Raw genomic sequence first — 27,042 nt, 5'->3', positions numbered from 1 at the left:
TTCCCTCTACAAAACACCAGTGGGATTCTTTGGATTACTGCAGAAAATAAGCTCTGAGAATAAACGCCACTTTCATGATTTTTGAAGTATAAATCCAGTCACTAGAAATATAAAGCTAACATCAGGGTATAATCAAATGATACCAGCGTCACCACCACTAAGCTCCTGTGTTCAGTATGATGTCTTAAATTATTAATTCATTTATATATACGATTTAATCTCCTCCGACATCCTGTGAAATCTCATTTAGATACTTGTTAGCAACCAATGTTTTTAAGACGCGTAAAAGATTCGAAACCTTATTTCAGGCATCTAACTACAAACCCACCGACTTTGAGACGAGGGGCTGTGAAAAAAAATATCATCTGATTTCCGGGTTTCAGGATTCATTCCTACAACTCTCCATTGTTCTTAGAGGCTTACAGTGGCTTACTTATTTTTTGCATATTTTGCGTTGTTTTTCAAAGTCCTCATGTAAATATGCAGAATAGGGTGAAGTTGCACATATACTGAGGCTAAGCATTAATATTTATCCCCTGCTGGGTTAGAGATGGTATGCTTGGTATGTTGGAGGCTAGGTACTTTTTCTCACTAAGCTTTCTCACACACACACACACACACACACACACACACACACACACACACACACACACACATACACACACACATACACACACACACACACACACACACACACACACTTTCTGCCTGTCTCTCCCACATACATCCACCATTTATTTTCCCTAAACAGGAATTATTAGTTTCATTTAGCTGTTACTCCTGAGACAGCCATGATCCTCACACATAATATTATACTGCGTTTGTTGCAGTAACATTAAGTGCTCAAGCTCCCTTTTATCGTGCAGGAAATACAGATTTTGTTAGAACAGGCTGGACATATTTAGTATGTGAAGTATAACTCCTGTTGTCAGGGGATCTCATTCTTTCATTATTTCTTGCTTAGAAATAGAAATCTTAGATCAGGTTCCACTGATTCATTTCAAGCCTTGTGATTTGTTGTACCTTGTCAGCTTTACGAAAAAAAGTCATTTTTCTCTGAGAAATAAGTAGATTTTGATTGGACAGCTTTCTGCTTATTCAGTTGAATAGGGAGTGAACGGTTGGCTCTTTGGAGAAGACACTGAAGGCTGATAATAGACAGCCAACTGGCTCAGAGACACAAATATGGCTTGCACAGGAGTACTAAAAGTAGACATCCAAAGATATAAAACACCACTTCTAAAGGTGCAGCCAACTTTCATTGGACTGCTCTTGAATGGGCCTACACTTTACTGAGGATGGAGACTGTGACCTACAGTTTCTAGTATGTTCAAAACACTCATATGTCAGCCAAAGTATGGCTAAATCCTCATGGCGACTCCTACTCTTCCACTGGTCAAACACGTTTTACTGTAAGCAGCTCAAGTCTAGTTTATTCTTTGGTCTGAATTCCTGTTGTAATTTAAGTTTTTGGGAATATGAATATCTAGAAAAAAGTTTGTGTCAAACCGTTAAGTAGAGTTTTACTGGATAAGTGAAAACTTTGGCCTAGTAGGCAGTGCAAGGTGGAAAGTCAGAGGATCGCAAAAGTAATACCTTTTCTTCACAGCAGCCATTTTGACATGAAATAGTCGGGTCAACACAGGTGTTACCAATGATGATGAAGGTTTCATTTATTGCAGCAGAGACTTTCCAGTGAGCCAACATGCAGCACAGCAGCTCCCTGACTCTGTGTGACCTGAATGGAACTGAACCTTGATTGGTATCTATGGTAACACCTGTGTTACCTGTGCTATGATTGGTCTATTATGATTCATCCTCATGGCACATTTTTTTTAATATCAGAACCAAATTTTATGGCAATCCATGTAATAGTTGTTAAAATAGCTGTCAAAACCAAAATAGTGAACCATATGTGGCTAAACCCCACGGGCTGAGGGTGGGCACTTTGGGCTGTGCCTCTTTATATTGTAGCCACGTTGGCTTTGTTTAATGCAAAAGTAATGCAACACCAATCTCATGCTTGCATGCAAAGAACAGTTGGTCCATGTCCAGTTGAATGCATTAATGGAAATGAGTTTGCTCAGTGTTGATTACATTTTGTCAAACCATGCTTTTATGTAAATCAAGTACAAACCAACATCTTACTAGCAGTAACACACCTGAGCATTCTGTGCATTTGTACTGTACAACATTAAAGTCAAAGTCCTTTTTGTGTGCAACATATACTCTAAGCCAGGGGTCTTCAACCTTTTTCAGCCCAAGGACCCCTTGGACAAGAGACAAACAGAACAGGGACCCCCACATGTAATTACATTTTTTAAATTTTTTTTATTTAAATGTATCACATTTTAAGCCTGGCCTATACCTCATTAACCTATTTATATACTGGGTTATTAGCCTATATGTTTTTATGATGATAAAAAAGTTCATGCAGAATTATTATTGGTTATTAAATGCCAAGAGCTGTGAGTTTTTGAATTATCTGCACCCTCACAGTCACCATTATTTTAGTGAAAATTGGCAATTATTACGTCAAAAATTGGCGGACTCTCTGCAGGACCCCTGGTTGAAGACCCCTGCTCTAAACTGATGAAACCACTTCTGTCTATGTACAGATTGAACCAACAGGGTCCACCATGTTTATTAGTGAGCTTTAGTGGTGCTGGTTTGTGGATGTTTGGACTGTACACAGAGTTAGGCCAGCTGTTTTCAACTGTATTACTAAACTAAGATAACTGCCTGCTAGCTGTATGACACGGACCTCCTTTTCTAACTCTGCTGCTAAGAAAACATTTATGGGAGAAACTGCTGTTATTGTTGTTTTAGTTTTTTTTTTTTTCCATTTCCATTTTTTTTTCTAACAACAAAAATGCGCAAGTATATCTGTTGAAAACAAACAGGTGGCACCAGTCGAGGGAATGCATGACGAGTCGTCCCAGGAGACACGTTAGAGTTTCTCATGGTGCTTCCAACATTCAGGCAGACTAGAGGACGCCTTCTCAGTCCACTTCTATTCTCTCCATAAGCTCCGGGCTTCTCCAGTAACACGTTGAGCATGTTACAGGATATTTGTAGCATTGTTTCAGACCATTTCATAAGGCTGTGTGTTGTTTCTGAGGCCTTAGGTAAGAATGAGGGTGAATCCTTTCACTTTCCGGCTTTGAATAAATCTGTGCAGGCAGACAGGATTCCTACAAGTTGTCATTTTGTCCTTTTGTCCGGGTGGATAGCAGTTCGCTGGGTGCACAGATCCACCTGGCTATTAAAAAATGGATTTGTTTCCTGTGTTTTCAAAGCGTCAGAGGAAAAAAGATTTAAGTGGGAGGTGTTGATATCAAAGAGTACAGAGCATCCGTGTCTCGTGTACGGCCTGCGCTGAAATGCAGGATCTATATTTGGGAGAATCTCTAGTTAGTCAGTGTCCCCTCTCTGTCTCTTCTCTTTTGATGCATGAGATGAAAAATTAAACATGCTTTTTCTTCTGTTTGTCAGCGGGCTTGTCTTTCTTCTTCAAAGCCATGACTCATAGAATGACCTTTTAGTTCCCAGGAGTTCAGCGTCTCCTGTGAGGCATCAGGGCTGCTTGAAAGCATTTGGTGTCCCAGTCAAAGCCCAACTTCAACTTCTTCTTCTTCTTCTTCTTCTTCTTCTTCTTCTTCTGCTTCTGAACAATTTAAGTATTTATTTGGTGGAAATGTACTGAGCAAGCTGTGACACTGGAGGTCAGAAGACAGGCAGAGACATAATTTAGGGCATTTTCACACTTGGTCCACAAGATGCTTGAGTGTGTGCCAAGGCTTGTGGCTTCACTTGTTGGGAAGGAGAATAAATAAAGAAATGTGAACTCACCAGACGAGCAGCTTTCTGCTCAGGTTCTAACACTGCTTTCAGCTGACTGCTGACTAATCAATATTTTTGTTTTAATGATGAGTTAAATGTGGTCATAGTGGAGCATTTCAATATTAAATGCCAGAAATTTCTCTCAGTAGTTTGTGGAGATCAAAACAGAGCTAAAAGAGAGTGAATACAGGTGTCCCCTTTTCTGTTCCCTTCAATGCTAACGAACTCCAAAAAACACCGGAGAGCAGTCTCCCCCTTCACCAGACTGCAGCTAACGCAGGCTGCCAGACTGAAGACACTGAACCTCCATGAGGAAGCAGCTTCCACGTCTGAGTCTGACTTCAGTCTGTGCTGCAAAATAATGACAGCAAAAAGTTTAATTTGGTTTGTGTCCATTTGTTTGAGAGGGAGACACACACACACACACACACACACACACACACACACACACAGTGGGAGAGAGACACACACACACACACACACACATCCACAGAGAGAGAGAGAGAGAGAGAGAGAGAGAGAAATACTTTGTAATTGTTTTACAGCGGTGAAGTTCAGCATAAATAAACTCCTCTAGACCTCTTCTGGTAAAAGAGATGTCACACACAACTATTTTGGTAACTTTTAAGATACAAATGTGAATTTCAAGCTAAAAGTCTCCGTGACCCAGTCAGTCCTCTCAACAGACTCTGAGGCTCACTTCCTCCGGGAAAGCAGCCTCCTTCTTAGGCAGCTAGAGATCCCGCTGTTTACCGATGATGATTATGTGACGTGATTTCATTACTTGAACTTGACGTGACTTAAAACTTCCCACAGCGGTGTTATAGATAGTGTCTTTGTAAACTTTACGAGGGAAATAATTGATGAATTTATACATGGGAATTATACCTGCCCAGTACTCCATACCGACCCCGAACAGCCTCTACCTCCTCCCAGTGAGAGCTGGGTAGGTCTGTAACGTTTACAGTGTCTTTGTCACTTTCCACAATGCGCTGTGGGTCAGGATCTCTGTCACGACAGAATCTTACAGCATCCGTGAGATTAAAAAGAGAGGGATGACGATGGTGGAGATATTTTTTAAAAATTTCCAGTAGAAATCAGGTGGAAAGAATTAGACACAATCTAACACTGACTCCGTTGAATCACTTTATTTGCTTCCATGGCTGTAGTACATTTCATATCTGGCAACCCGGCATGAGCCATGTAGTTATCAAGCCGGATCAAAACACACAGAACTCAACACAAACAGACGGCCCAGTCCGTCAAGGCAAATTTCAAAATAAGAAACATACTGACTATAGTCATCTATCAAGAAGCTTGTATTTCAGTAGAGCATGTTTCCTTAATCTCTGATGACACAGCATATTCATTTTATGATTTAATACAGTAAATATGTTACATAATGTACCTTAAAGCAAGTTGTGATAGTTTTATCTGCATCCTGTTCCATGTTGCCATGATCACTGTTGTATATGATAGTGGACTGCGTTAATGTGTCCAGTCAGTGTAATGAGTGGTAGCTCTCACACTTGAGGCAGACTCCATGGGCTCTCTTGAACCAAACATATCACACTTTCAAGAGTGGAAGAAATGCTTCTCATGGACGAAGCTGAAACCTTCAAACTGATCCTGAAGGAGATTACAGACACAGAAAAACTGCCTTGTATACAACATGAATAAAGTGTGCTTGTATGTGCTTGTTTGTTGTACGTTTTTTTTCAGCATTCACATTCAATGATGGCATTACAACACAGATAGATAAAAGATTATATTCAATACAGCAGGCGAGCACTTACACATACAACTAGTGTGTGTGTCTGCGGTCATGTATGTGTAGGTTTACTGCAAGTTTGTTTACCTACAAATGTGAATTTGAAAAAAGCTCATGCAACAAGACGTGTCCTTGGTTCCTGCAAGTTGATCCTCAGGTTTGTTCCTGGTTACAGAGGCATTAATACAGCAGCTGACAGCTTTCAAGGTAAAATCCAGCAACAAATAGCTGGAGGGCCTCACGTGAGAGACTTTCACCCTCTTGTACATTGCCCTGCAGGATGAGGCTGGCAGTGGGCTGCTCACAGTAATCAGCATGAAGCACATGACCTGCATTTATCCTTAAAACACACAATGCACCTCTGTGTGCTCGCCGAGGGGGTGTGCACTCGTAATGAATTTAATAATGTAATCAAAACTAAAAGTAAAAGTTGGACTGACACAGTGTTGCGGTATTTACCAAGGGGCAAAGCAGAGTTAACAGAGGCCTGTTTATTACTGGCACTGACTCCTGCACAAAGCAAACTTCATGGTTCGCCTCAGCTGGCTCCTCCAGGAATTTTTGTGAGCTTGCAATCGAAGTCAGGTTCTGGTATTACCAGAAAAACTTTCCTGCAATTTGGTCAAAGTTCCTGAATAATTTCACAAATATTGGTAGAGGACTCATTGCACTTGTCTTGCATTGCTTCTAACAAGCTCCTCCAATTCAAATGTCAAGCTAACCCTCACAGCAAAACTTCACCAACGTGTTCCTCAAACTAACCATGTGATTCATGATGCTGCTGTATTTGGAGTAAACGCTTCATGATAAGTCAAATTCAAATGTTACATCCAGGGTCTGAAGGATGTGTTGCTTCACACCTGAACTCACCTGCTGGCAGAGTCAAAGTATTGAAAATGTGTTGCATGGGGCAGGGCATCGTGGTTTGGTTGGGTTGTTGCCGTTGTTGATACTTGCATTGACGGATGTCGGCCACCAGTCCTCCACAGACATTATGGGGCATCTCTGAAAGATTCACATGAGCATGAAAAAGTCTGTTGGAGGTGTGACGATAGGTGAGGAGTACATAAAAGACTCTAAGCTTTAGGGTGGATCTAAACACTGAAAAGGAAAGGTGTGGGAGAGACGAAACTCAGACTGCTGGGTAAATATTGACACCTAGGATGTCTTGCTCTGTTGTTTTTATTACCTCTGCTGGTAATTATTAATACACACACACACACACACACCCACAAGCAGGACTGGCACCTTCCATGGTTACTATCATGGTTCTTTAATTAGCAGATTTATTAGTGGTGTAGAGTTTCTGGATGTGAAACAAAAACATGCGAGAACTAAATTCATCAATGTAAAACTGTACTGAGCCCAGGTCAGCGTAAATCCAACGAGGCTCCTGTGATAAACAAGAACAGGACACGCTAGTCCCCACAGCTCGAGTCTTCTTTGAAATGACTGAAGTTAATGAAGCCATGTGTTCTTTACAGGTGATGATGAGATAAATGACATAAATGACGACAATAACGATTTCAGCTTTGAGGATAAATGTGTTGAACATTTTACTATTGTTTTAAAACTGTAAAATGTTCAATCGTAATATATGGTTTACTGATTATTGTTGAATTAAATAAAATCTTAATTAATAATTTCTTAACATTAGGGCTGCACTATATTATAACAATACAGATACTTTCTTCATTTCCAGTACAATTCTCGTTGAAAACTCACATTAAACCACATACAATGATCCAGTTGATGCCCTTAACTTCTAATATATAGTTTAACCTTGCTGATATAAAAGTGGTGGATTAAATATTAGAAGCATCTCTCAGTTCAACGCAGCTCCACAAAGTAAAACCTCCAAAATAAAGCTGAACCAACGCGTCTGTAACGGAACATTACAACCTCCATGAAGTGAGGACTTGTTCAGGGATGTTGTATCAGACTGCATTAGTTTGAACTTGGTGTACCTAATTACAAGTAATTCTACTTCATGTGGCACACACTTGTATGTATGAGGTCTAATAAATCCAAAACTCTGCTGCCAAGATTTTGACTCAGTCAAAGAAATACAGTCACATCAAACTGATTCTGGCTGCCTGTTGTCTACAGAGTTGATTTAAAGATTCTTTTGATCCTTTCACCCCAAGTTATTTAGTAGATCTTTCAGTGCCCTATGTCCCTTCTCGATCCTTGAGATCCTCAGATGAGTCACTCCTGGTTGTTCCATAGTCTTTGCAGTCAGGTCTCCAAGACTGTGGCCTGACCTGCCTGAGGAGATCAGGGCTGCAAACTCAACTTTTAAATCGCTTTTAAAGACGCAATTTTATAAATGAGCCTTTAGCTGATCGTTTTATTCTAAATGTAATTGATTTATTGTTTTTCACTTATTCTTATTGTTGTTTTGTTGTAAAGCTGCTAAAGTTTATTATTACGAGAAGTGGAAGTGATCAGAAAAGCTGCGTGAGGTCTGAAATAAATCTATACATTGACAGTGGTAATAAATACGACACAGGAACGAATTATTATTAATTATTACTTCATCATAATTACTGTACTCACTCAATGAAAGAAACAGCTGAGTTGGACTGTCCATAAGTCACTGCTTTGTTTCATGAGTCAGTGTGTTGTGTCGTGGTTGCGCGCTGAGCGGCTCTCTCCCATTAATGCATCCACAGGACTGCAGAGACACGTGACATGACAGATGTGCTCATGGTATTGAGCACTGTATGTATACAGATGTGCATTTGCTTGTGTGCACTGTTGCAGTGGTCTCCATTAATCAGACAATAAAGAGTAAAATACCTGTGGGAGTACCATTAGCCTATTTTTTCTGGAGTGTTACATCACATTTTCTGCCTTCAGTTGGAATTCATCCTGCATGATAATGGAGCATCATTGCTAGCACGGGTACTCGACCATTTGGGGGACTTTGTTTGAACCATTTTCTGTGACAATGACTTGCCTGAGTGCTCTTGACCGTCTTTGCTTCAGCAGGTTTTGTATAGTGTGAAAATGAGTCAGCATGAGCGATGTGAGCAAAACAATATGCATGAATCACCAAGGGAAATTACTGAAAATGATCCTTCCTGATTATGTATGTTAAGTTTGCTACATTGACTTATTCACATCTGTAAGGGCCGATAATCAGCAGAGACTTTTTCAGCTCTCCACTGCAGTTATTTGATAATAGATTTCTGTGTTCTTACCCTGGGGATGATCTCTGTGTAAAACATGCGAGCCGTGTTTTTCTGCCCTTGCTTTCCCTCTCCGCAAGGAAAAGCCCATAGGTTTCCAAATAAGGCCTGGGTGAGCGCTGGCTGTATTAATAGAATAAGACTGCTGCTGGGGAATATTTGTATTGACCTGTTGAAAGACTTTATCTGATGCATGCCGTTTCCATGGCAGTGTGGGGGCGGGATGCTACGAGGCTGGGCTGTGGTGGAGGTTCCATGTGCAGCTGCAGCTGGCTCCGCCAACTCCACCGTAGGTAGCAGGAGCCCACCTTTTTAAATGTCAAATTTGGACAGCCTCAAGAGGGTTTAAAGCAGGAGTTGCATCGGTTTTCATGGTCTTAACAGAGACACAGACATTTAACACTATAAAAGATGCTCTGGGGTTTTGTACAAGGCAGCAGTTCTCCCCAGAGTAAAATACACCCTGATCATATGCCTTAAACACATTTGTTATGCTAATAACTCCGTCGTGGACAGGAAAACATCATGATTTCTCTCTTCAGCAGCTTTGGCTTAGGACAAATCCCTGCTACAGAGATTTAAAAAAATGTGGTCAATAATATTCCAGTATTAGTCAAGAGATTTACAAATACAATTCTATGACAGTTTCAGCTATGTGACTGCAACTTCTGCAGAGAAATCCCATGAAAGTTTCCCCTGTGTGCTGAGAGGATTGTGTCTTTGATGCGTCTCTGGAGTGACTCGTACAGATTACTTCTTCATTAGGGCCATTTGCTCCCTCTCTCCGTTCTAATCTGCATACAGTATATCTGGCTTTTCAAGCACGGCTGGCTTCACTCAACATGACAAATCTATTTTGAGCTGCTGAACGTGTTGCATGGGCGAGTTCTCCTGCAGTTCTCCATCTAGTGGCACCTTTTATTGTATAACCTTGATAGCATAGACAGACAGAAGCTCCTGAATTCTGTATGAGTTCATGTGTTTATGCTGAGGGATCATGAAAATTGTTTTTGCTTGGCTTATTTAAGAGCTCCCTCCGAGACTTTTGCGCCATTTACAATAAACGGTTGGTTCCTTGACAAAAGTTTGCCTGACTGGGAAGAAATGTACTGTCCAAGTAAATATTTTAGCAGCCAAAATGAAGAATTTCTTGGGAAATACACCAGAACTGTTTGTCACCGTTGACTGTATTTATCTATAGTCATTTGTCTTCTGTGGGTCAGTCCACTTAAGTTAGATAAGAGGCAGAAAAGAGTAACCTTTTCTAAATTCACCACCCCCTCTCTCTGTCTCTCACCTCGTTACTTAATTTTCCTTGGTCGTGTCTCACTTCCAGGCTTCCGCCAGCCACTCCTGCCTGTGAGTGTGCTTGGTTTTTTGCATGAAGACCTGCTGAGGGGTTTTTGACTTGATAAAGACGTGCTGTGTTTGTTCAGTTTGTTCCGGCAACAGAGGGGCCCATGGTGTGAATGTGATTCAGCTGCCTGATTCAGCCCATTAAATGGCTCTATGAAAAGAGTGGGCTGCTGGCTTTGGCTAGCTGCTGGCTGCCAGTCCCAGGACCCACTGTATGCCTGGCACTGAATGGAAACAATGTCTTTTAGCACTGGTGCCTTGGACACATGACAGCATGCAAGCTGTTTGATAGGTGGAAACTTGGACCGGGTCTATGAAACCTGAATGTACTGATTTGCTGCTAATTAAAAATTCAAGTTTTATTACTGTACACACATGCAAGTGTGCACCAACAAAGGGTTTCTGACACCTATGTAGCTCATGGTACCCATCATCAGTACATTTACATTCACAGTCAGAAATTATTTTTCAAATAGTTGAATGCAGAATGGTGGAAGCTGACCTATTCAGATTTCTAGAGGTCATGTGTGGGTTTGAGTTTCAATTGAACTTTGCATGGATTTCAATATGAGCATGCATCGCTATGTGTAATCTTTACTTACATCCTGCTGCTCTGCTGTTTCAGCACAACTTTCCTCATCTTACATATTAATCATGCATGATCTGAAACCTGGTTATGTATTTACATGGCCAAGAACTCCATTTGTTTTCTAGCTGGGTGTATCAGTTTTATCTAATCGTCTACCCCGATTACAGAAGCTAGGTTTCTCCTTTACATAACGCTCCATAAATTCACTGTCACTGTCGGCACTAAACTTAAGTGCATGCACATTTACTGTACATGCATGTTTGGGTTTTCTGATGGTCTGAAGATCTTATGGCGCACATATAGAGCCAAATGCTAAACATACAGTATAACAAACTGAAGGACCATGAAGTGCCTAAAATGTTGTGTGGAGTTCCTCAAGGCTCAATACTCGGCCCGGTCTTACTCAGTTTGTAGTGTTATCTGTTTTTCTTTGTTTATAGTTTAGCACTAAATACCTATTACATATGTAATTTTGTGTCTGTTTTTTGCTCTTGAACAGATGATGACTGTTGTTTTAAGCATTTGACATTAAGCACAAACTACTCAGCTTTCACTGTCCAAGTTAAGGACAAGTTCTTTATAACTGAGGCTCAGAATAAGAAGCTGGTGACCCTGTTAAGGATAAGCGGTAACAGAAAATGGACAGATAAGAAGAGAGAATAAGAAGCTTTCTGATCTGACTTGACTGTCAATCAACTAATCAATCAACCGCTTTCAGCTCTAATATAGTTTGTTCCTATGATTTAAAATGAACACTCTTCTTTGAACAAACTGCTTATGCTGCTGAAAAGTCTCCAGGTGTGTATTCAAACTAAATCTATGTTCACCTTCTTGCATCAGATTCGTAAACACCTGCATACACATTGTTCTTTGTTAGGATTCACAGTCATCATCAGTCACCGAGAAGTCATGCACCTGTTTGGAGAAGAACCAGACTTGTTCTGTCCTTGGTCATTGTGCACCAGTACTGTCAGCCACAGTAAAGCAGTATTAACTCTGTCCTATATGTAAATCATTAACCGGCTACCTACTGATTGCACATTAGTAAAATTTATGATGTGTGTATCCTGTGTTTTATTCTCACATTACTGCATGATAGGTGTGACATAATGATACTAACTGTAGTTACATAGCACGTTTTGAAACAGAGTATACTTGCAGTGCACATGCTCTACTCTATAAATAAATAGACATTTGATGCTTAAATACTCCAAAAGAGAGTGAGCCTAAACTATAGTCCCCTTGTTCAACTGCATAGTGAAGGTTAATGTTCAACAGGGCATAAAATCTCTCAGCTGGATGCGAGCAATCAAAAGGAATTGATTTAGTTGTAGTTTATATTGGTAGAGAGCAACAGGAAGGAGAGAGAAAGGAAAATGTCAAGGGACAAATGTCCCCACCAATGATTTGAACCTGGATGACGTCTGTCTCACATGGATGCTGCTTCTCTTCCACAGATAGTTTCCAACGTGCTGATCTTCTCCTGTACCAACATCGTGGGAGTGTGCACCCATTACCCCGCTGAGGGCTCCCAGAGGCAGGCCTTCCAGGAGACCAGGGAATGCATCCAGGCTCGCCTTCACTCCCAGAGGGAAAACCAACAGCAGGTGAGAGCGAGCGCAGATTTATGGTGACGGGTGACGGGCCTTGTCAAAGTTTTATCTGTTAAAAGTAAATAAAGAGTACAAAACACTCATCGTTGCAGTTCCATCGCTTTATTTTTATTGAGGATGATTGTGGCTATGCAGTGTTTACATGCACACCGCAGGCATATGTTTCACTGCGATTAAAAGTTAATAATCAATAGAGACTATGCGCATGTGATTCCCTGACATACCGTGCCGTATCTGTTTGTGTTTCATCTGTCACACCCGAAAGTTGCACACTGAAACTCTCTGCCATTCTTCAGCGTTCACATGCAATAACAGAAATACAGTAAACCCTGTGTTTCTTCCTCTCCAGTTTAGTGCAACCCAGCAAGTTATTAAAATCCACATCTGATTTCATTTTCACAGCTGAGACAAACAGCTAGTTGTTATTCAGTTCTTAATTCATCTCAATCTCCTGACAGTTTGGGGCTGATCAGTTCAGGATGTGCCGTGGTGTATGGGAAACACTGTAGTTGGAAAATGGAACATTTTCCATCATTCACTTTTGTTGTGTTGAATGCACATCTTCTCCTAAACTTACCCACCTCTCTGCTGTGGAGTAAGGAACTGCTGATTTCTATTTTCCTTTCTGTAATTGACCTTTTGGAATTTTCCCTTAAGTGATATCCTCAATGTTCCACAACAGAGAAACATGGCAGCGTCCTTATTGATTTAATAATTCTGCAGGTTTGCTGGCCAGTAGTTTGAATTATTTCTAAGAAATCTTTTTTCATCCAGCTTGACTGCTATTGCTGTTGAAGAGAAGCCAGTCAGAGGCACATTATTAATTATTAGTATTGTTATTATTAGAGCTTTAGAAAGCTTTCCTGTTGCAAATCTGAACAAGACAGTGCATTCAGTTTCACCCTACGCCCAAACTGCAGTCCAAAATGAAGTGATTTTAACTGCTAAATATTTTAAAGCCGCAGCTCACCCTTAACAGCTCACATGACAGTTTGAAGCATGCACCTTGGGAATCATAGCAGACTTTATTCCTTATGTCCTCTGTGCTTTTGTCTGTACACATTTCACAACGTGTTGAGCCAAGCTAATCCAGCTCTACTTAAACAGGAGTAATGTTTTTATCAGTTATCATATTTTGTATTGCAGGATACACACAAAATCACATCTGGGATTAATATTTTCCAGACACACAGTTAATATAAATGCACATTAACACATTATGTCTTCATGCCGATGTGTATTTTTCCATCAGCTGTAATTATGTGTAAACATAATTGTTTAATCACTTTGTAGGCTGTTATTCATGACCATCGGGAGGTTTATTCTTAGACTTATTCAGACGTGTTAGTCACACTGCCTCCCCTCTGAAAGCCGAAGCTTCCACCTCTTAACGTACTTATAATTGTCCGCTGAACCCACTCCCTTTCACCCCACCTCCCCCGCCCACACTTCCTTGCAGGAACGTCTCCTGCTGTCAGTGCTTCCCCGCCACGTTGCCATGGAGATGAAAGCTGACATCAACGCCAAGCAGGAGGACATGATGTTTCACAAGATCTACATCCAGAAGCACGACAACGTCAGGTAAAACCCTAGGCCCCACCCCCCTGCCCACAAGGAGAGGAGGGGTCACGGTGATGATGAGCAGCTCATTGAAGCTGCTATAAATAACACGTTTTGTCGACATCTCCACAAATCATTCCAAGCTGCCTGTAACCTCTGAAGAGGAGTAACAATGCACACATACATGAAGACACACGACACCACAAGGACACAGCTAATTAATATTCAGTATAAAAATACAAACCTTTATGGCCCAAGCCTTTGTAAGTGTAGTATATTATGATGAGTTTTTAGGTGCTACTGAACCTGAATCAAATATTTTTTTAGTAAATCATTATTTATCAGTTGTCAGTTTCATCTATACAGAAAAAATGATAATTCATGTACAATCATGGATATTAAGGAGATGAAATAGGAGATAGAGGATTGTGAATAATGATCAAACAATATCAAACACGCAATAAAGAGATAAGGGAAATAAATATATAAATAAATTAAAAGAAAAGAAATGTATAGAAATAAAATGTAAAAAAAAAAAAAAGTAGTTTAAGTCTTAAACTTAACTTAGATAAGGTGAGCTTTTTATCTACAGTGATGGGTTTTTACAGTAGACCAGGACAGAAAAAGTAAAACCAGGCACTAGACAAAGCTTATCACGGTTTTCTTTTTCTCAGGAAAGGAGGGTGAGGCGAGGAGTATTCAGTTGGTTGCAATCTGTAACACTGCTAGATGTACACACTAAATCGTACACACTTTAAACTGATCAAACTGTTTTACTCTCGCAACGTAGCTGGTGTTACATTTGAACCTGATTTATAAAGTTTAGCTAAACTAAGATTGAACCCTAATCTGAATTAAAAATTCCACTTCTGGTGCAGCCCTACATTATGGTGCAACTTGTGCATTTTTAGCGGACATATGGTAATAAAGACATAAGTAGGTTTGTTGTTTCAGGTTTACACCTTTAAAACTTCCATAAAGAGGAGGGAGGACATGTTGAGAACAGCTGATAAAGACCAGTCACTTTGCTGCATCAGTTCGCCCACACAGTGTAAAGACAATGTTTAGAATCATGTCCAAAAAAACATGTTTAAAATCTTAAACGAATTGTGAATCAGGATTTAATCCAGATGAATCCTGAATGGCGCAGCCCACCCACAGACAAAGGCAGAAGAGGTGGGAGAAGTGCAGGCGTTGCCATGACAATAGGCTGCATGGTATTTTCCCAGAGTATTTATCACCTGTCTCTGCGTACAGTATCAGTAACTATGTAAGAGCTGAAATCACTTAGAATGTGATGTGAAAATATTGACGACTCAGTATTAGAATAAACTCTGATCCACAGTCACTGGTCAACATAAAGAAAACAACCAAGAATATGAAGAACATTGTTGATAAATCTTTTATTTACAATGTGTTTATGTCTTTAAGACCTGCTTCAATGCATGTTCTAAAAAAACAAACTTGTGCTCTCACACACATGGACAGATGCATGTTTACTATATTTTACATATTCCCCCTGTACTCTATCAGCTGGAACATTATGTGGGCAGGTTCGGGCCCTCAGATTATTTCAGATGAGAGAGTTTGTGTCTATAAACAACAAATCCTTCAGAAGTTTGAGTTTTCTCACTCCAGAATTGAAACAGGTGTTCAGTTGATATCACTAGATGAAACATTTCTGAATAGGACAGACTTTTTACAGATATAGATCGATAAGTGTTGATGTTCACCTTGATGCTGATCAGCATTAGCTGTTTCTTCAGGAGGAGTCTTGATGATAGTTTTAGGGGAGGAAGGTGAAGGCTTGAAATATTAAACACGTCATTATTTGTTGTCATTTTACTCCTTACTGCAAAATGATCAGAGTAATTAGACCTTGCGTGTAGCAGGTACAAAATCCTCCCACTTAGTGGAGATTTTACAGAGCTTGCAGCCGCATCTCGTGGCTTTCATCTGCAGAGTTAGCTCAGTTGTCAGGGAGATGCTTCAGTTCTTGTAACATGAACAGAACAGATACACTTACACACAGTAGGGATTGAAGGGATGGATGCTTCAGTGGTGTCTCCCTTTTGTGGATTCCATCATGTGATAACGGGGTGTACGTGGGGAGGTGATAGTCTCTGGCGGCAGATGTGAGTGGTCGTCTTGATCTTTTTCTTGTCGTTGATTGAGCCCTGATTGATGATTTCGTTGGTTGATGCCTTCACGGGTTTTGGTGTGATGTGAACTGTGAACACTGAGCTGATAAAACAGGAGATCCTTTTGTACTGTGTAACCACACAGGACAGATGAAGATGAACAACCGTGGTTAGGTTTGGCACCACCTTGTGGGGGAATAAGACACTGCGTGTGTGTTTAAAGCTGGGCAGTGAGAGTTTTATGGCCTGTGGCTGTCACAGTCAGGTGGAAGCCCAAACCTCAAAACATAATCGGCGCTATTGAATCCTTTTATCACTTTGATGTGTCTCTGTGAATCCTTGGGGGTTGGAGCATTAGGTCCCGTACTTGGAGCTCTTGTAAACAGAGGTCTTTTCATCAGTATTAATGCGATCATTATCAGGAATTATGATTCTTTTTAAGTTTAAAAGTTAAAGACACATGAGCGCTCATGAACAAGCACATACACATTGCACGTTTAGCCATTACAACAATTCTTGCGTTGTTAAATTAAGAGTCAAACACAAAGAAAGAATTCAGCTATTTGTAACTCGTTCTTACCTGTGAAGACGTTACCCTTTACATCATTATAAGAGACAAATTGACAGAAATCTGCATTTTCGGAGCAAACAACCAAAAATGCAAAAAGTAAAATAAATGTTTTTTTTTGTTCTATGGAGTGTCCCACTGTAGGCTTTCTTGTGACTCACTGGGGAGTAGGCGGCACATTAGCAGCATCTGCTAAGCTTGGTTGAATTCTGTCTGTGGACATAAGTGTGTGGTTAACGGGTTGCTAACCAGGTGTGACTCGGTCTGTCGAGGAGCGGGCTAGTGGCTTTTCAGTAATTAGGGCTCTGCTGAGAGGCAAGAGTAACAACAGGAGGAGAAGTGACAGCTCCCACTGCTACAACTGAAAGTAAGATGGGAGTTGGAGAGGGGGTCTTGGGGTCCAGAGCTTGTTACTGCAGTGGATATGCATTGAGTGTGTTTCTACTCCTCTGTCTGGCCACAGCTGAACTCTAAAAGGCAACATTTTAATTCAAGCTAAACTACAGTTACAGTTACAGTAAGTTAAGTAGCACAAAGTAGGAATGGGAATTGATAAGATTTTTACGATTCCGATTCCATTATCGATTCTGCTTAACGATTCGATTCTTGGTCGATTCTCATTTGGGAAAAAAAGGAGAACAAACAGTTTGATCAGCATCAACTTTGTTTAGTTAGAAGTATCACGACCTTAAAAAACCAACAGCGAGGTCAAAAGAGGCATGTAGCATGTTTTACAAAGAGGCACATCGTGCTAACGTGGTAGGCAGTGTGTTACTTACCAGAGTTACCTTCCGTAGTAACCGCAGAGGTGGTCATAGCCTGGCTGCTGCTGCTAGGTTGAGTTTATCTCCAGTCCGAAGCGTGTCAAAAACACGACATTCATTTAAAAATATTGCATGTTGTGTGCGCAAATGTTTCTGCATGTTCGTCGTGTTCCCTCCCGACGCTGTTATCTCCACTTTGCAATGATTGCAAGTCTTTTTTTGGTAAAATGCAGCCAAACTTTGGAGCGTTTGAACTGAGTGGGTGCCCTTGTTTACTACTGATTGCACTGCACGTGCGACACTTGCGTAAGTTACGTGGTGTAATTAGTCGTGCTTGCTGGAATCGAGCGTGCGTAACTTCTTGCGGAAGTTACGTGACGTAATTCGTGCTTTCTGGAATTGATAAGATAATCGTTAAATAAACTGCCAAACGATTCCATGGAGTTGAAACACATGGAACCAGTTCTCAACAAGAACCGGTTCTCGATTCCCATCCCTAGTAAAAAGCACATCTACTGTAAAGCAGTGTTTTTCAAACATGCAGGGCAGTGTTCCCCGAGGACCAGGATTGAAAAACACTGCTGTAGAGTCTTAGGTTCAATCCTGTTTGAGTAACGCTGCCAGTTGAGCAGAGTTCTCTCCTTGGTGTGGAATCGGGTCCTTGTGTTGGCACCACTGTCTCCTACTGGTTGCCGTTCTAAGTCTTAAGTACCGTACGCGGCCGTAACGCCTCCGGTGGGCCTTAAGTCTTTGAGGGTGCACCAAGTTATAAGTTGTCTTTCTAAGCATGCAAGTATTTTACGTCTTTGAATGCTAAATGGATTTCTGGATGTTTGAAGGTCCGACGTTCAAACATCTACTGAATGGATTATCACAAAGGTGTGTACACATAACGATGATGCCCAGACGATGTACCCTACTGAATTTGTCAGTCAAAATTAATTTCCAACCCTTTGGTTTATGATCGAATAGCTGCAAAACTGACGGTCCCATCTGTCTCAGCTGTGCTTTGTATTTAATGCTAATTTACATGTTAGATTGTTAGATAAACTAGACTAGGAAGATGAACATCACCCATTGTTGTGTGTGGGAAAGTTAGCATGCTGACGTTAGCATGTAATTAATTTACACTGCATCACAGAGCCATCCGCAAGGCTCAAGACCTGTTAGCTAATACCAATCCTGTGGTACCAATAAGTGTGAAGGGCTAATAATGAAATTCATAAGAAATATGGATTATAAAATACGCCTACAGTCTTTTATTTACCAAGTTAAATCAAAACAGTTGAATGTAAAGTCTTATAAGTCTATAATTCAGCTACACTCTCTCCATCTGTCTCTCAAGTCAAGAGAATTAGCAGCAACAAGGACTTCAGTGCATGGAGTAATCTGGCTGATTATATCATTGTTTAAAGTAATATCATGTCACTTGGGGTATGTATTTTTAGCTCTGCAGGCATAGTTGGCACTATTGAAAAAAACTACTGACTTTCAACAAATGTGTATGTTATGTAGATACAATTCTGCTGTACCTTTTCCTGACAGTGTGACATCTCACTTGTGTTTGTCCTTGGGAGTAAACTGATGTGCTCTGGCTTCAGCAATGAGGCCAAAATGTGTGCTGACTCAGGTATTATGCAAGAGGGCTTTGGGGTGGATGTCGAGACGCTGCCGGGTCGCCCTGTCAGCGTTTGGGGAAATATTCCGAACACTGTGACTGTAGCTGCTGTTGCTGCAGATGTAGGCCAGCAGCACCCTGAAGAGAAAGACATGGAAAAAACATTGCATAAATTAGAAGAACTGACCTTGCCTTTGTTCTCCCATGTTCTTTTTGAAGTGAGGACAAGAATTGACACTGCACAGGAAACACACATGGTGTTTTTGGTGTGTGCGTGCGTGTGATGCAGTTAATTATGTTTGCGGGTTTTACATAAGGCTGTTCTGTTGATGCTGTTGGAGCCAGGCCTGACCTGAGAATCTGTCCTTGGGTGAGCAGACAGCCACACGCACGCATGCAGCAGACATAAAACATACAAATCAGCTGATGTTCACTGTCTAGATAAGATTGCTACTTTAACAGTGACTGATAATGTAAAGCAATATTTAGTCGATTAATTGTTACACTTTCTTGCAGGATGAGATCAAACTCAGCCTGAAGGATTTGTATCCAGATGTCAGATGTTTTGCAAGATTTAGAGATGAGAGGGAGGACAGCATCAATGCACGTAGTTTGCCAATGATCTCCCAAATGAACAATGAGCTGTAAGGTCAGGACATAACAGGAAATGAAGATAGGAAGAGGAATACAGAATGAAACGCAGAGGAAGAGAAGCTGAGCCAAACAAAGATGAAAAGGACTGGAGGGTCTGTGTGACATTTTTTTTTCCTGGCTGTAGTTAGCGAGCCACCAGCGGAGCAGCGGGGTTAAGCGGCCAGGGGGGGCAGATGAAAGGCAGCTGGCTGGTGGCGGTGGTAGTGCCAGATTAGAGAGGGATGACAGGGTCAAACAAGGCCAGCGAAGCACAGCTTTGGATCAGCTGAGGTCTGACCCGCAACAGATTTTTGTGGTGGCTGCTCTGCCTGTATATCATATGACTCTCTGTTTGTCGCCTGGTTTCCCATCAATTGGTTTCTCTTCACCTCTTGCTGAGAAGTGACAGTTTACAGTAAACATCTGCATTTCCACTTCCTTTTCTCACTCTCATAAAACATGCTTTATGTTGAAAATAGACAGTTTGTTGTCCCATGTGATAAATTTTGATATAAATTTGTTACATTTTAATTTGGACAGGCAATCCATTAAAAACTAAAACCTCTTCATGGATGTAAGCAGCAATAGAAGAAATGTGATAAGACCCTTAATTTGAATCACATAACACTTCTCACCTAAGGGCTGAAGTGAAGTGAGGCCGAAGTGCCAAAAACTGCAGTTCCTTGAATGGCCACTTGAAGCCGGCTCCAGAACGACTCAGTCTCCATAAGTCCATGTTAAAATGTCCAACTTCACAGCAGAAATAAACATGTTTGGGACAGTGTTTAGCTCAGATGGTTGAGCAGCCGCCCCACGTACAAAGGCTCAGTTCTTGCTGCAGAAGCCCAGAGTTGGAATCCGATCTGTGGCCCCCATATGTCATTCCCCATCTCTCTCTCCCCACATTTTTCTTAAAAAAAAGAAATAAACATGTTAACAGCCCAGTGGCGTCACTAGGCCTATTTTAGGGGGGCTTCAGCCCCCCTAAAATATTCTCAAGCCCCCCTAAATAATTTGGTGGTGTTTTATTATTATTTTTATTTATTAAATTTTTTTTCACAAAAAAATGCCTATTTATGCAATACAAAGTGGCCAGAATATGAGTTTAAACCAATAATCATATAAACTGTCATTATTCACTTAAATATGATCATAAATCTCATTTCATCGGGTACGGTAGAGAGAGCCCCTTCAGTGCGTCATTATACAATCCATTCCACTTTTTCATATAGAGAACGCCCACATCACTGAAATTCCAGTCCATGTTTTCCATGCGACCCTGCTCACTGCCGCTTGCGTGTTTACCTCTGAAGTACACAGAGCCGAACCTCACAGCGGCAAGAGCAGAGCGCGAACGCATGGGTGAAGGATGGACATTAGAGCCTTTTTCAAGAAAGTAAGCATTCATCACTGCTGGTAGTAACACTTAGCTAACAGCAGAAAAGTTCCATGTAATTAATAAACCAAAATGTTCCGTGTTTGAATCCCAGCTGGCCAGCTCTGAAAGTTCCTAGCTGCTGCTAGCTAGTTGAGATGACTTCTGTTAACCATTCCCGCTATTCGTTTCCTGACCGTGGTCGGGAAACACAGGGGAGATCCGTCTTCTCCAGGGCCGAAGTAGTTTCTCCGGGGCGAACTCCCAAGATTCGACTCCACACTAGTGATGCGCGGGCCGGCCCGAAACCGCGGGCACCCGCGGTCCGCCCGCGGGGCGGGACGGTGCGGGTAGAGAATGTTCCACTTTATTGGCGGGGCGGGCTAGGGCGGGTCGAATAATGTATATTGGGATTATAGCTTTAATTGGTGCTCTGAAAAATTTTTCGGCGCGCGCAATAACTTTTCTCCTCTATAGGCTAAGCCACCCCAGTTTCTTAAACCTAGTGACGTCCCTGTTACAGCCGCCTGGTACAAAAACTGTTTTGGTCTCTATAGCTAATTTCCCCGTTCATGACAACTGTGCTGCTTTGATTGGCAGGTGGGTGCCATTACAAATGCCTTATTTTAGCAACCAGGTGTCATTTGGACCCCCTCAGGTCTGCTGACGAGCCACGTCTTTGCATCTTTTAGATTAGCCATAAGGTGGAAGAATCAAGACTGCCAACATGGCGGTGGCCAGAGCTACCACTCTGACCGTCTCTTCAGAAACCTGTGGGTGACATCACGGATACGCCATCCATTCTTTATAACTTTAAACCAGTACATCACACAGTAAATGAATCACATGTCAATTCTTTTAATATTACAGCTTTAAAATCTATTTTTTAATTTTAATCTACTTTTTATTTCACTCTGTCACGGTTAACACTGGTCTGTCTTATTATTGGCTTGTCATCTGTGAAGCACTTCCCTGTATGAAAGGCTCTACAAATAGTTTGATTGACTGACTGATTGAAAGTTATAGGACTCAGATTAGACAAGCTAGCGCAGTATACATTAAAGCCCAGTTCACTGTAGGCACCACAGCCTTTTAGAACATTCAGCCAATGCACACAGAGTACAGGTATATATTTCTTTATTGACACACCTAAACGTAATAATCTTGAAGATTCCCATTTAAATAAATATTTCTTACTGTCTAGTTATTGCTAATGCAGAGTGAACATTACCTGCTGCTGCAGCTTCACATTAAAACCATTTAACTTTTATTGTTCTGCAGTCACAGGAAATGCAATGTGTGCAATGTGTCAGAAGTGACTCTACAAAACAGACAAAAGTCATTTTCTGACAGCCGGTCAGTTTGAAGTATGTCAGTGAGTAATGGAAGAGTCAGGAGCTGTTAGATGAAGAGCTGCAGGCGACAGACTGCACACCTCCGACTTCTCAGCCAGGTAGCCAGCTGCATTTACTGTGCCCTGCTGTTCGCAGACTTATGGTGTGTGCAGCATAAAATCAGGTCAGGGTTTCGCACAAAATGATGGAAAAAGGGCCACTCGTCACCTGACCTCTTTATTGAAAAGTCAGTTTGTCTAAATGCAGCTTAAACAAATACACCAGCTGCTCTTCTGTTGTAGTTATTCCTGTCCGAGGAGTGTTCCTCTGCTCGCATTTGCTTTTACAACCGGTTACCACAGGTGTCGCCAAACCAACCAAAATTGTATGCAATGCTACGTGAGCCACACATGTAATAGCTACTGATTTCGGGTTTCTTTCCATTCAGCTCTCATCCTCAAACTGTTTCTGCTGTCCTCAGTCACCCTTCAATTAGTCACTCTGTTTATCCCAAACCCAAACTACAAACTGATCTGAAACCAGTAGTGCATCATAGATTTGTCTCAAAGGAATTCACATTTTCACAGGACTGCATGCTTATCATTTTAAAGCCTTCCATCTGTTTTTGTTTGCTGTCAGCTGGGAACATGAAAATGATTTATTGCCTTAAATCCTCAAAGGACACAACATCAAACAAACTGAAATAGTGTTAACCGTTGCGTTTGCTTTATTTGTTTCATCAGATGCAAAATAAAATGTCCAACATGTTTTCCCCCCGGGACACTCTCAGTTCAGGATTTCCTCTGAAGTCGCTTACGAAAGCAAAAGTCCCCAGGATTTAGTGTTGTGTTGTAATGAGTAACTCATCACCGAGGTAACGATTAAATAGCACTGGAAGACCTCAGGTCTCTTTCTCATAACCCTCTCTCACTCTGCTGCTTTTGTAACTCGCCACCCACTGTCGCCTCTGATGTTACATCAGGCTGTGGGAAGTGGCTTTGCACTCTGCCTCGCTGTGTCAGTGGGGATAATTCCTGATAATCCATCAGGAAATCTGTGCATTATGTATTTAATTAAATATAGCTCCATCGTAAGACAATCTGAGAGCAACGTTTATCAAAAATATACATTTTAAAGAATTGAATTAATGTGATTGAACCTTGAAATCAGCCACAGAAAGTAAGGTTTAAGTTGAATTTACTTAAATCATGCTGCGCTCCTCTGCCTAGTGCCCAGTGTCCACACATTAATAACACCCATGGATGTGTTCAGGAGGCACAGCAGGTCGTCCACTAATCAGATGATCGGTGGTTCGATTCCCCCGCTCCTCCAGTCTGCATGTCAAAGTGTCCTTCGGCAAGATACTGAACCCCAAATTACTCCTGATGCTGCACCGTTGGTGTGTGATTGTGTGTGAATGGTTGGTTTCCAAAAACCGATGAGCAGCCAGTGCCATTTGTGTATGAATGGGTGACTGGATTATGTTGTGTAAAAGCACCTTGAGTAGTCAGAAGACCATAAAGGACCTTTTAGCTCCATGCCAAATATATTTCCTTAATGGTGACTGTGAACTGTGAACAGACAAAGATTTAGTTTGCAGCATTTGTGGTGCTGATTCATTGTTTCTTACTTGAGAAAAAACATGACCTGCAATTCTGACTGTGTTGCCTTGTGTTTTTCATTAGCACTTGTTGATGTCATTGTAATTTAATGCTGTTTGAAGTTCAATTTGCTGTTATCCCATGAGTAAAGAACTGTATAAAACTGTTTTAGGATAAATAATAAATAATCTTGGTTTGAACCCGATGGATGAGTCAGATTAATGCATGTGTCTGTGGTTTGGAAGTAATGTAAATGTTGAGGTGCAGTGCAGTTTGTTTCATTTTTAATCAGCATATAAAGAGGTTTTATTTTAAAAGCAAGTGAATTAAAGCACTCACTTCCCTTCACTCTCTCTAGAGGCATGCCTTCTTCCCTCCCTCCCTTTCTCGCTCTCGCTCTCTCTCTCTCTTGCTTTTGCTGTTCGACTAGCACTGCTTCTACCCAGCATTCCTGTCTCTGAGCTCAGACACGTTGGTCAAGTAGTCTGGTTCCACTCGACCTCCCATGCTACAGTTCATCGAAAACAATCAATTATTCTCAGAAATGTCTGCCCGAGAGTGGGGACTCTTAATCCTTTTCAGCCTGAGACACAAATTAAGGAAATTTAGACATCTTGAAACCGAGGTTCATTAGAACATGTTAGTGCTCTTGACATGTGGGCAGCTGAAAGAAAAACCCTGAAAAGACCCCCGTTGCAACACTGAGACAAAATGAATGTCACATAACCAGAATGCAAAACATTTGCATGTGCATATATGAACATAAACACTCCAGCACGTCCAACCCACACACACTGTACTGTACAAACACACCATGTTCTTGGCTGTGCAGCAGGCACCTATCCTGTGAGATCCATGTGAGCTTGTTTGGTTTGAAGCAGTCTTTGTTTATTTAAAGCCCTCTCTTGTCCTTCCCGCGGCTCTGACTCAGAAAGATATAGTCTGAAAACTGTTGCAAAATCAAACTATGACAACAATTATCATCTAACTGAATATCACCTGGCTCTGCTACGATTTTATAATCCAGAGCTAAATATGTGGCGTCAAACTGAATCATCGTTGCAGGAGCAAGAGAAATATAACTCATTCAATTTTCATTATATTGAGTTATATAAAATAATAATAATAAAGTTACTAAGCATACAAAAGAAACATAATGAATCAAGCAAATAATAATAATAACTAGAAAAATTTCTAAAGAAATTTTGAGTGTGCCTGACTCTGGCCCCGTCGACACTGCTCAGCAAATTTAGTACTAGAAAAGAAATTTTGAGAGTGACGAGTGGGCTGTTGCTGGGGGTCTGTATTCAAAAAGCACACCTCAAACAGTCATTTTTAACATGTTTATTTAGACACAGGAGCAGCTAGCGCTTACGTGCTAGCAATTAGCATTAGCATTTTAGCATTAGCATGTTAACAATGATGGACTAGCAGTTAGCATTAGCATGTTAGCATTAGCATGTTAGTATTAGCATGTTAACACTGATGGGCTAGCAGTTAACATTAGCATGTTAGCATTAACATGTTAACATTAGCATTTTAGCATTAACATGTTAGCATTAACATGTTAGCATTAGCATGTTAACATTAACATGTTAACGCTGATGGGCTAGCAGTTAACATTAGCATGTTAACATTAGCATGTTAATATTAGCATGTTAATATTCGCATTTTAGCATTAGCATGTTAGCGCTGATGGGCTAACAGTTAACATTAGCATGGTAACATTAGCATGTTAGCGCTGATGTGCTGATAGGCTAACAGTTAACATTAGCATGTTAGCATTAGCATGTTACCATTAGCATGTTAACGCTGATGGGCTAGCAGTTACCATTGGCATTTTACCATTAGCATGTTAGCGCTGATGCACTAGCAGTTAACATTAGCATGTTAGCATTAGCATGTTAGCGCTGATGTGCTAACAGTTAACATTGGCATTTTACCATTAGCATGTTAACGCTGATGGGCTAACAGTTAACATTAGCATGTTAGCATTGGCATGTTAGCTTTAGCATGTTAACATTAACATGTTGGCATTACCATGTTATGATTACTATGTTAGCATTAACATGTTAACATTAGCATGTTAGCATTAGCATTTTAACGGTGATGCGCTAACAATTAACATTAGCATGATAACATTAACATGTTAACATTAGCATGTTAATGCTGATGGGCTAGCAGTTAGCAGTAGCATGTTAGCATTAGCATGTTAACATTAGCATGTTTGCATTCGCATGTTAACATTAGCATGTTAGCGCTGATGGGCTAACAGTTAACATTAGCATGTTAACATTAGCATGTTAGCATTAGCATGTTAACATTAGCATGTTAGCATTCGCATTTTAACATTAGCATGTTAGCGCTGATGGGCTAACAGTTAACATTAGCATGTTAGCATTAGCATGTTAGCATTAGCATGTTAACGCTGATGGGCTAACAGTTAACATTAACATGTTAGCATTGTCATGTTAGCATTAGCATGTTAACATTAGCATGTTAGCATTAGCATGTTAGCATTAGCATGTTAACATTAGCATGTTAACGCTGATGCACTAGCAATTAACATTACCATGTTGGCATTACCATGTTAATATTAGCATGTATTTAATTCCTAGTGGCTAATGGTAATTATCATTAGCATGTTAACGAGCTAGCTGCTCTGCTGTCTCTGTCTGCCATTTTAGACAGACAAGTTCAAATTAAGTGCCAAGAACTACTAAAATGGCTGCCGCTCGGCTTCTGGTGGCCCCTCCCCCCTCTTCTCCTTCACGCAGGCTGAGGTTGCCAAGCAACCAGGACCTAATCAGCAGCAGCTGATCTGCACCTGTTAGAATGTCAGTTAGAGACTGAGAGAAAATGCTGAGAACTCCTCTCGAAAAGGAAGGACTTTTGGCCAAACCGTAATTCCAATCATTGAACCGGCTTAACCTGAGGCACGATGAGACCTTCCTGATCGTTTTACATATTCGTTTTGTGTCGATAAATGAAGAAATGTGCCCTCAGGAGCAAGAGAGAGAAACGTTACTTCTGCCTTTCTCCAGAAAATTTCGCTCCTTTTTTAACATTGGAGTCTATGAGG

The 27,042-nt window shown here is 40.9% G+C and overlaps 1 protein-coding gene across 1 annotated transcript in view; it reads left to right on the top strand.

Moving 5' to 3' along the window:
- The window catches only part of adcy5 (adenylate cyclase 5), a 101,945-nt gene that overhangs the window by 29,048 nt on the left and 45,855 nt on the right, over window positions 1-27,042 (top strand). Inside the window, exons 2-3 of the mRNA XM_019252954.2 lie at window positions 12,211-12,360; window positions 13,826-13,947. Of these exons, the coding sequence (XP_019108499.1) occupies window positions 12,211-12,360; window positions 13,826-13,947 (272 nt within the window). The remainder of the gene's footprint in view (window positions 1-12,210; window positions 12,361-13,825; window positions 13,948-27,042) is intronic.

This window comes from Larimichthys crocea, unplaced genomic scaffold (genome assembly GCF_000972845.2).
Source record: "Larimichthys crocea isolate SSNF unplaced genomic scaffold, L_crocea_2.0 scaffold319, whole genome shotgun sequence".
NCBI classification, from domain to species: domain Eukaryota; kingdom Metazoa; phylum Chordata; class Actinopteri; family Sciaenidae; genus Larimichthys; species Larimichthys crocea.
The sequence above is the reverse complement of the archived record's forward strand: the minus strand, read 5'-3'. Positions and strand labels throughout refer to the sequence as shown.